Below are 10,567 nucleotides of genomic sequence, written 5' to 3' on the forward strand. Positions count from 1 at the left end.
TCAGCATGCGGTTGAAAACATAATGGCTGAATTTCCATTTCCGGAGGGGAACTTTCCAAAATATGAAGAGAAAATTTGTTGACTATACATGTCAAAATTTCATTCACTAAACTATCTACAATACAAAGGCATTTAAGATACTTTGCTAACATTTTTAAATTTTGGGGTGAAATGTTCCTTTAACGAATAGTTGATAAACACTATGATTTTGCTGTAATAAGATATAACTTTGTAAATATATCTGATAACAACCATAACTCCTCTTGTGTAGAAACAGATAATATATAACAATATAATAAAATGCAGTTTTGCAACAATAGAAAATGTTTAAAAAAGAGAAGCGGTGTGTTAAAATGGCCCTAAAGAGGCTAAATGCTACATAATAGTGTTTATAAACCACTTGCTCCATGTTTGTACGGTGCTTATAGGGAGGTGACAACAAAGTGTTTGCAAACTCCGCCTCCATGTTTTTTTTCTGTTTTTTTAGATAACATGTTTGTGAATCGTCTACACAACACAAACATGCTATCTAATTAAAGAAAACGGCAAGAGTGTGCAGCGCTTTTCTCACCTTGTTGCCGTCAGTGATCAGCACCTCATTAAACCCCTTGGTGTCTGTTTCCTCACCATGATACAGCAACGCGTTAGCAAACAAATATGCTAATTCTTGTGCTAATTTCCCACCCCCACATTGGTCGCCACCGTTCACACTCAACCGACGCCACACGCCGACTCCAACAAATGAGGTTCATTTTATTTTATTATCATTTTACATTTGGAAAAGCAACCGTCAGTTATCCCCAACTGTTCTTCCATTCACATATTGTAGCTCTTTTATTTCTAGGTGATTAATGTTTATATTTTTACAAAACAAAAACAGAAAAAAAAAAAACAAAAAAAAAAAAGAATTCAGACACAATCTGTACACTCCAAATCCAAATCACACCCCTCCCTTCAACCCGTCTAGGACAAATACGCTAACATGGGAGCCAAATTTTTAGTGCAGTGTTGAAAACCTGTTCTCACACACACACACACACACACACACATACAAAATTAAACAATCAACGAGTCGCATGTACATCTGTGAATTACATGCTTACTAAGTGTCTGGACTCCTCATCTAAGACACAAGAGGACACAATAAGCAGGTGTGTGCATTGTAGGTAATACAAGGAAGGCAGGCGATTGAGGAGAAGTCGACACAGAATAATTTCACTCGGACCGTCTTGTTTCAGAAAACAAAAAAATCAGGAAATGGTTCAATTCATAAAACCACTCTCCAGAATTTTTTTTTTTTTTTTTTTAACCAAAGGTGTGTAAAGGGGAGAAGGGATTCAAGTTTTACACTCCCAGACGTCTCTCACATGGAAGATTTTTTTTAGTGACAATGATGGTGTGCAGTGTTTTTCATGGAAAATCCGGGAAAGGGCAACACCGAAGGAGGACTCACGCGCTCACTCATCCATTCATCCTGGGTTCGAGAAAGAAAATCAAAAGTAGCAGGGTTGAAATGTTCAGTCCCCCTCCCTGCCCGTAAAAGATGTGACATAGAAAGGTCCCACATTTGTCCACTTTTGTTTTTTATAACCTTCAAATATCACCAGGACAAAAAAAAAAAAACATGTTTCACAATCAAAATGTTTTAAATAAATATAGCTCCATTGATAGAATTTCTTCAAAAAAATAACCCTTAGAGCAAACTCTCACACAAGAAACTGAGCAGGAACCCCCATCATCCCCCGGCCCCAACACACACACACACACACACACACACACACACACACACACACACACACACCGGCACTCACACACACACACACACACACACACACACACACACACACACACACACACACAGTAACCCTGCAGATGCAAAAATACAGTTGGAAAGACAGGTGTCTGTTAAAAACCAGCAAAACTACGACTGACTGGAGGGATTTAAACCAGCTGATACAGGAGTGCCAAACAACAGGTCAGAGCAGACTTTGGCACAGACCATTTCTCACGTGCCGTTTACTTTTGATCATCGGAAAAAAAAAACGTTTGACAGATACTTTGTGTCTCCAGAGGATTAAATAATTATCGTGTGGTAACAAGAAAAGCAGTTTCTGTACTCTGAAAATGCTTTTTCAAAGTATCAATAACACCAGGAGCGGCTTCTGAATCAGGAACTTGAGAACTTCGGAAAAAAGGCTGTTATAAATCCAGTTACTTCAGGTGATTAAAACATTGTACCTAGTCTTAAAAAAAAAAAAAAAGTCTGTTCAAATGAATGGAAAATAAAACAGGGATGCACCGACATTGGCTGAACAGTTAATTTGTAATTGCAGTTGTGCTTTGGCAACAAACAATATAATGCCAGTAAAGCCTACTGAACTGAATTTTGCTAATATTTGCCTTGTTGACAGCCAATAAGATGACTTTAAAAGGTGTAATACGCAGGAATTTTAGTTGACAAATTCCAAAATGAACAAAAATGCATCGACAGAGTGAAGAAATAACAGCACTAATATTATGCTAGAGGGGTTTTTGTATTGTGTTGCACAGATACCTACTGAAGTTAGTATGCTAAGCTCCTGTGCCAACAGTGTAAACTCCAACATTCCACTGGTGCTCTGATCTCCCAGTCCAGACCGCTAGATGCACGGTTTACCAAATCTACCTAGCTCATGACAGATTAGCAGTTTCTACAGTGACGTGCTTCCCCGTTTGTTTTGGGTATGATTACGACAGGGGTCCAATTGTTATATACTGCTCCTTTAACTGGCGGCAGTGGCCGATGTTCATTGGTTGAGTCATCAATTATGTAGGGCTATTATTTTCTTAATAATTAAGTAGCCAGTTGTATTGTCGGCTATAAAGCCTTTTGAAGCAACTACTTCATACAATGTATGAACTGGCCAGCTGTCGAACTCCAAAGACAACGGGGGCAGCATTTTACCGGTGTAGCCGCTACCTGCTGCTAGCTTTGGCTGCCACCAGCCAATTAGCCGTGCAGATAGCTGCAAGCTGGGCTAGCTAGTCGACATGCTAACTTCAGTAGATGTCTACGCAACAAAATACAGAAACTTCTTGGGCATGTTGTCAAAACTGTTGTTTTTCACATTCCGTCTATACTTTTAATACATTGAGTGAAGTAAAATTCTTATATATGGAACCTTTAATAGGCTGTTTAATACATGTGTATGATTTCATTTGTAACAATGGGTTAAATAACTTTAAAAGCAGTTGAGTATTTTTTTTAATGAAGATCTATTTGTTTCCCTGACTCAAAAAAGAAGGGAATAAATAACAAAAATGAAAACAAACTAATCAGCAGCTGCCATATGCCAAATTGTTATTTCAAACATCGTATCAGCCCAGAATTTTACAATCGATGCATCCTGATAATAAAAATTGGGTAAAGAAAAACGCCTAGAAAAAGGAAATTTAAGCCTTTATTTGGCAGCTACTTTATCATAGAACAGTGAAAATATTTTATTTATTTTTATCAATTTATGCTTTAAAACGGTGTAATATGGCCCCTTTCAGAAGAGAAAAGACATACATTAACCATGCCTGATACCCATGTTGACCATGTCAATGTCCTTCAGTACATATTGGCAGCACATACACATACATACATACATACATACACACACAAGCATACACACACACTCCCACACTCAATACTGGTAGTGTGATTCAATCAGTGAAATCTATCTGATGTGTGTCGTGGTCGGCTGCGTGGGGGGAAAACAACAGACAGGGAGGCGGCAAAGGTGTCGATGACCATGAAGACAGCAGCCATGTGCACCAGAGAGGTCAGAGAGGGGAGCGATACAGTGAAAAGGTCCATGTCCCATTGTACCAGCTGAACGATGGGTACTGCAGCCCCTGGGTCCCCCCCGCCCCCCGTTTGCACAGACGTCACCGCACCCAGCGGCTGGGTGGAGAAACGAAAAGTGGATGACGGCAACTGTTCGTATTGTGGTCCAAAGAAGCTTGTCCAGTTCGTCAACAAGACAACTTTTTTCCCCCCCTCACATACAAAACCATAGCAGCAGGTAGAGCTCGAGGGTCTCCCTCCTCGAGAAAAAAATAAAGAAAAAACAAAAACAAACTTTCCCCGTCATCCACATGAAAAGCAAGCTATGGAGAATTACCAGTTCTGGGAAGTGGCAGATGTCTTTTGCTTTACTCTCCTTCCCCTTACCCCCTGAATCCGTTAAACAATCAAGCAACCAACATTGTCCTCTGTCGTTAGTCCCTTGTAAGCAATTTTTCCCCAGTTTGCACTTCATCCCCGCTTCCTTCCCACAAGTCTAACCCTGTCTCCCCACCCCCGGTCTCCCTCCTCCTCTCCCAGGCGAGGATGAAGGCAGATCATCGTTCGGGCTCCGACTCGAGGGCCAGCACCCGCTTGCGCTCGCGACACTGCTTCTTGTGGGCGGGCCAGTCCCTCTGCTGGCACTGGGAGCCACAGTAGCGAGCCACCTGGCAGCGACCGCAGATGTTGAACTCCCGGAGCTGTGGAAAGACAAGGAAGGAAATCACTTTCAGCTCTGTGTCCATCTGGCGTATGATTTGGTATGGTCAACATGTGGATGGCTTCATAAGGAGGGAAAAAAAGGAATGAAGGACTTTGATTTTATTAAACATTGAATTGTTTTACAAGTGACAGTACATACCCTCCTCTCAATGAGTGAACAAGGAGGATAATGACACTCATAGTAAGTGCAGGAGCACTCCTCTTCCTCCACCAGCTCCCCGTTAGCGTTGTAGTAGCGTGTGCGGCTCAGCTCCAGATACTGCTCCTCCACCGGGTCTGCTGGTACCTGCTGGATAGCCAGCCAGTACAGAGACTGCTCTCTGGACGAGTAGAAGAACATGGGAAGAAATATCAGGCATGCGTTTTAAATATTTACCAAAAAATATTTAAATGTGAGCAGTAAGAAATCTGCATTTAGCTACCACACAGTCGTCATACCTCTGTTTGCTGGAGATCTCTTCTGGTTTGGGGCTCCATCCCACTGGCACCAGTCGCAGGTTGTCTAGCCGGTTGTCCACCGTCACAGAGTTGATGTGGATGACTTGAAAACTGGGGGCGATGCCTCCTCTGTGCTTCTCCCTGGGTCAGGACATGAATCAGAACATAAGTCAGTAACAAAACAATCACAGCTCATTAAAGCAGAAGTAGACAACAAAACAAAAGATAGCTGATTATTGCTGGTTGTCAAATACTGATGCTTTGGCCTGGCCAGCGTCCCGGTGGTATTTGACAACATCAGAATGAGACGTCATCATCAACTCAAAGTATAGAGCAAAATTCCAGAAGTCAATGTGTATGCGAAATAAAGATGGATGATCATTTCCAAAATTCACATTGTGTCTTCATCTAAAGAAATATTCTGTGTAAATCTATATCCGTTGGTGTTCAGCATCCAAAAAACATTTTACTGGGGTCAGGAAACCTTTTTTTCTCTCTCCTGCTTGCACACAAACCTGCAGTCCGTCAGCAATCTCATGGCACCAGAAATTATATTTATACAGTATTTCTTATGCAACACAATTATAGTAAACTAGGCAACTTGTAACCAAAAATATCACTTTATGGGTCTGCATTTGCTTGGCACTCAGCGCTCCATCAGGGTGATTTAATTAAAAAAAGCCTAACTCATTTAATCCAATGAATCACTACTCCAATTGGGGATTTTTTTAGGGCGATGACATCATAATATACGAAGACATTTGAAGCTTCCTTTGACAACACAGTCAGTACAGCCCTAATGGCCACTCCTTTGTGTATTTCAGTCTCATCCTACATGAGCATAAATTTTAAAGGCCACAAGCAGGTCTTTGAGATCTTCTCTTGTTCAAAACCAATACTGACAATAGAGTTAAAAGGCTCAACTAATACGCAGATAAACATAGGATACTATGATATAACAGGATAGATCAACAACAAGCGTTGGCTAGAAATGAGTTAGATAGACAGTACCAGTACAGTATACTGAACTGATGTGAACCTTCACTGAAGCCACTTGGGAGGGTTAGGGTCAGCTACAAAGCACCAGTCTGCACTGGTAATAATACAAAATCTTGTCGTTTAAGATACAGAAGAACGGAGAGATATGTGCTGTGAATCCTAAAGTTATATGCAGTTTTATTGAATGCTGCAAAATGGCCCCACCACAAAACTTGCAGCAATTTTTCTATTCAGAACTTTCAGGTTGATTACAATCAGGAGAACCCGTTCAAGGACACTTTCACAATTTGAAGGCTCACTAACAGTCTTGGGCCCCAAAACCTCCAAAAGAAATAATACGTTCAGTCCATGAATTACTTACCAGAGCAGCTCATGCAGCGGCCGTCCTGCCCAGCGGCCTTTGCCGATGTCGAAAGCGTAGGCAAAGATCTTCGCTCCATTGCCATCTGCATCCACCTCCATGCGCGCCTGGAGGTAGATAATATAACAGTTTAACACTGGCACAATCAGGAAAGTGTACAAGCTATACATGCCATGAACATAATTTGCTGCGGTATCCTTGTAGTTTACCTCAAACGCATAGTTCTCCACAAGCGGTATGTCCTGCTCGTCGATCAGCGTGTATTTTGTCTGGAACGAGAGAGAATGTTTTCAGGTTAACACCTAAAACTGCAACAACCACAACAACTCCTACAGCTATCGACGGACTCCAACATTCTAGGAGCATTTTACGAGGAATCCAAAAGGGGATAAAAAGCCAGCGTGAGACCAAGACCCGTTACTTGTTCAAGCAATCACAACAAGGCCGTTTGTGTCGAAAGTTATACAAGTGACATAATTAGACACAACAGATGGTTCAGAGTTCAGTCAGGAATTAGTCATAAAATAATGTGTCAGGCACAGCAGCCTAGTTAGCAAATATCAATTCCCCCCCCCCAGATACTGCACATTTCCTGCAGAACTACCTCATGTTATCCAAAACATGAGGTAAGGTGAGTTTAGTCACCGGGGCAATTTACTAACCACATCCACCCTGACAAATTAATCAGATCCACATGTGGCTTTGGTGTAATCCGCACGATTTAACTGGTTTGTGAAACACCACTACTTATATCAAAATCAATTTAATATGTATAGCCCAGGATCACAAGGACATTGCCTCTGCCCCCCCAGGATGGATGGACATGCAGATAGATGCCACATGTACAGAACAGTGCATATTCAAAGTGGCCTGTTTGCAGGGGCCGCAACAGAGATACACACATGATAAGCAGCTGGAGGTATGCTTGCCTGCACGTGTGTGCACGCGAACGGAGGGAATGTCTCCTTTAGGTGTCAAACATCCAAACTCCTGGTTTCATCTGACATTATTTTAGCTGGAGATGCAACATGTGTATTTGTGGAGCAACAGAAGCGTTGTCAACCAGCTACCTGAGGTCCGTGTCTGTAAATGGGACTTACACATGCACGTGACAAGACACCAGCACGGGAGCCCCACGCTCCAACACAGCATGGGTGGTGTTGCTCACATACCAAAAGGTCGAAACATGCAATGTGACACTTTATCTCGACTGCCAGACTATTGTGTGGATCTTGACAGTGGTGACATCATGTAATAAATAGTTGTATGTCTGCTGACCGGGGCCCAGGAGCACCGTTACTCAGCAGGTGGGCAGCGTCTGTCCTTCGGAGTGCGAGCAGCAGCCGGGGGCATTTCTTGACCGACATTCAGCCACAGTTTAACGTCACATCTATGTGGAGCGACACTTATATAATTTGAGACCCCCCCAAAAAAGAAGATGCAAGTTTGTGCCCACAGCTGTTCAGTAAGTGTGCTGTCCTGCCGGTGCTTTGTCACGTTGCACAAAAGAATCAGTTGATGGAGCATGGCAATGGCTTCCTCATTAGCAGACACTTCACCGTGTAATCCAAATAACACAGCTAGCGTGGCACTGCTAACTACACCAGCGACCGTTAGCATCAGACACGCAACCGTTGAACAGCACAGCAGCCGTCTTTTCCCTCCGTACACAACCCGCAGCGGTAACAACTAAATACCGACCACACCGTTTACATTTAAGGCGCTATTCCTCCGCTTAACGCCACCAACTAGCTAGCGTAACCCGCTACGTGCTAGTTAGCGTTAGCTTCGCAGCGAGACTGTGTGGTGGCGGCGGAGGAACACACAGAAAACCAGTCTGGCTCGGCGCGGCCGGCTTCTCTAATCCGTTCAAATGCAGCTAAAAATCAGCAAAGCTGAACAGCTCCCGCATCGGCGAAGGCTTCATAAGCATTAAAGCTGTTGACTAGCACCAACCCATCACCGTAAAGCCTATTTTTCCATCGCCTTTTCGCGGTCCCAGCGGGCCCTTCCCCGGCCGCACATGGCAGCCCTGGGATCCAGCTCACCTTCCCGGCCACACGGCCGAGCCGTACGATCCCGAGCTTGAAATCCGACATCAGGAAGACGGGCGGTGGTGACGGAGAGAGGCGTAGGATCCAACCTAACGGTATTCAGGTTTAATACTCGCAGGGGCAGCCCCTCAGCCCCGCGGCGATGCCAGTTTGGGTTAAGCGGTTTGGTGTTTGCCCTGACTCCGGGTCTCTCCGGCAGCAGCCCAGCCTCGGTGACACACAGCTGCTGGCGCAGGAAAGCCGAGCGAGCTGCTGGGGGGCGGGGCAGGCCAAGCCACTAAACAGGCCGTCCAATCACATACGACGTTACGTTTTTTAATACGAGGTGTCAGATCAGGCCGTCCAATAGGAAACGACCATTTTAAAGGGCCGCCTGTTCGAGTTATAACGTCATAGCACTCTCGTGACCACTTCTAGCCATTTTCGCGCGAAATGTTTGATGGCGGGGTAGGATTACATGGAGACAGAAATGTGACTTTAAATTTTGGAATCTTAGAATTTCACATTGAAAACAAAACCTTGTCTGAAAAAGGACAAACACTGGCACTGAAATACTTTTATAGGAAAAGCTGAACTGGCACAGCAGCGCTGTAATGTGGAGCGTTCATCATCTACATACCAACACAGCTTCTAGTCAGAGAAGACTACTTTCAGTTTAATTACTAAAGTGACTGAGCACCCTCTGGAGATCAGGACCTGTACTACATGAATTGGAAATAAAGAAATGTTTCAGAAGATTAACTATTAAGAATTATTAAGAATTGTAAAAAGCACACTTGAGATATATTCAATTATAACTTAAAATTATATGTTTTTTCTAATACAGCTTGTGTATGTATACATTTCTAAGATAACGAATGTGATGTTTTTCACTCGACACAACATTTTGATTAATTGGTAAAGATGTTTCCAAACAAATCCTAGTCCAACTGTATACAGTAAAGAATGAAAAACATCTCCTCTGATGCTTTCTCACAATTTTCTTTAGTTAATGAGTTAAAGTGCATTGAAACATTAAAGTGGAAATTAAGTCAGACAGACAGTGCAAAAATAGTATATTTTAAAACATTATTTTGTGAGCATGCTGTTCTCAGACATTATTATACAGTTCTCAGCTGTATAATCAGACATTAAAGGAACAGTTCAGCATTAAATGAAATTTCAGCTCATCATCTATTCACCTTCATGCTGATAGAAAATCAGGTGAAGTTTTGCAGACCACAAAACATTTCTGGAAAATGTTTTGTGAAACAACTGAAGTAGGTGGGGACTTGTTTTCAAATATGAAAAAAAAGAGAAATAGAATTGCCAAAATGTTTTGAAAAGATTTCATTTCCACCCTCAATGTGCAGCTGAGCTTGTGTAGCCATTTCAGACACAGTGCATGCTAATGCTTTAGCTTAAAAAGCTCAAGTGAAAATTTCAGCTTTAAAAAGAATGAAAAACTGATATTTTTTAATCAATTTGGGATCTCTGGTCCTCTGGAGACCTGGATGATGCTTGGAGAGTTGTATGACTCTATTGTATTTTAAATAGTTTTTTTGTTTTGTTTGTTTTTTGGTCTAAAAACAAGTCCCCATCTACTTCAGTTGTTGAACTTAAACTTGAGGATGTTGCAACTCTCTTTTGCAGTGAAGCTCCAGAAATGTTTTGTGGTATAGAAATCTTCATGAGGGTGAGTAGGTGAAGGTGAATTTATCCTTCAAGCGCATTGAAATGCTATCGACAAAATTGAGTGTACATGCCGGATATACTGACATTATATATGTTTCCCGCTCTTTACGGTGTGTATTCAAGGTTTGAGCTGTTTCCTTGACATCACAGGGAATCCTTGTTTATTCCATGCTGTGAACACCTGTATGTCTTATGTTTACTAGTTTTTACCCATTACAAAACATCTTCTTATGTTTGGAACAATGGCAGCCCTGTGCCTCTGCTGTTCTCATTTCAAAGAGAAATGTGCAGAGACCCACCTTGTCTGAGCCAGAAGGCATGACTCTCTTCTGCCAATCACTCCTATCCAGTTACTCAGAGACACGGAGCTGGGAGGAGTGGGGGGTGTGTCGCTCCTCGTGCTGGTTTGAATTTCTCGAGATCTGATCTGTTTCCTCCCAAATAGCTTTAACAAAAAAGTCTTTCATTTAAGCTCAGTTTAAAAAGGGGTAGGGTAGAAAGTGATGT

At 42.4% G+C, this 10,567-nt stretch overlaps 1 protein-coding gene across 2 annotated transcripts; it reads right to left on the bottom strand.

Moving 5' to 3' along the window:
• Window positions 1–733: 733 nt before the first annotated feature.
• zmynd19 (zinc finger, MYND-type containing 19) lies at window positions 734–8,672 on the bottom strand. Of its 2 annotated transcripts, XM_030436492.1 has the most exons (7): window positions 8,381–8,672; window positions 6,542–6,601; window positions 6,333–6,439; window positions 4,973–5,113; window positions 4,674–4,854; window positions 4,374–4,512; window positions 734–4,287 (listed from the first exon to the last, which is right to left on the bottom strand). In XM_030436492.1, exons 1-7 carry the CDS (start codon window positions 8,429–8,431, stop codon window positions 4,283–4,285), a joined length of 684 nt encoding a protein of 227 aa, XP_030292352.1. In that variant the 5' UTR covers window positions 8,432–8,672; the 3' UTR covers window positions 734–4,282. The 2 variants fall into 2 exon arrangements, with proteins under 2 accessions (XP_030292352.1, XP_030292351.1); XM_030436491.1 differs by having other exon boundaries at window positions 734–4,512; window positions 8,381–8,671.
• Between the last annotated feature and the right edge of the window lie 1,895 nt (window positions 8,673–10,567).

The sequence above is a fragment of the Sparus aurata genome, chromosome 12 (assembly GCF_900880675.1).
Source record: "Sparus aurata chromosome 12, fSpaAur1.1, whole genome shotgun sequence".
NCBI lineage: Eukaryota > Metazoa > Chordata > Actinopteri > Spariformes > Sparidae > Sparus > Sparus aurata.

Excerpts from the sequence above, each read along its gene's own strand:
- zmynd19 (XM_030436492.1), bottom strand. The coding sequence starts at position 8,431 with ATGTCGGATTTCAAGCTCGGGATCGTACGGCTCGGCCGTGTGGCCGGG. Across the intron at positions 5,114-6,332 it reads CCGCTGCATGAGCTGCTCTG|GGAGAAGCACAGAGGAGGCA; the intron begins GTAAGTAATTCA and ends GTCCTGACCCAG. Across the intron at positions 4,513-4,673 it reads GTTCACTCATTGAGAGGAGG|CTCCGGGAGTTCAACATCTG; the intron begins GTATGTACTGTC and ends GTCTTTCCACAG.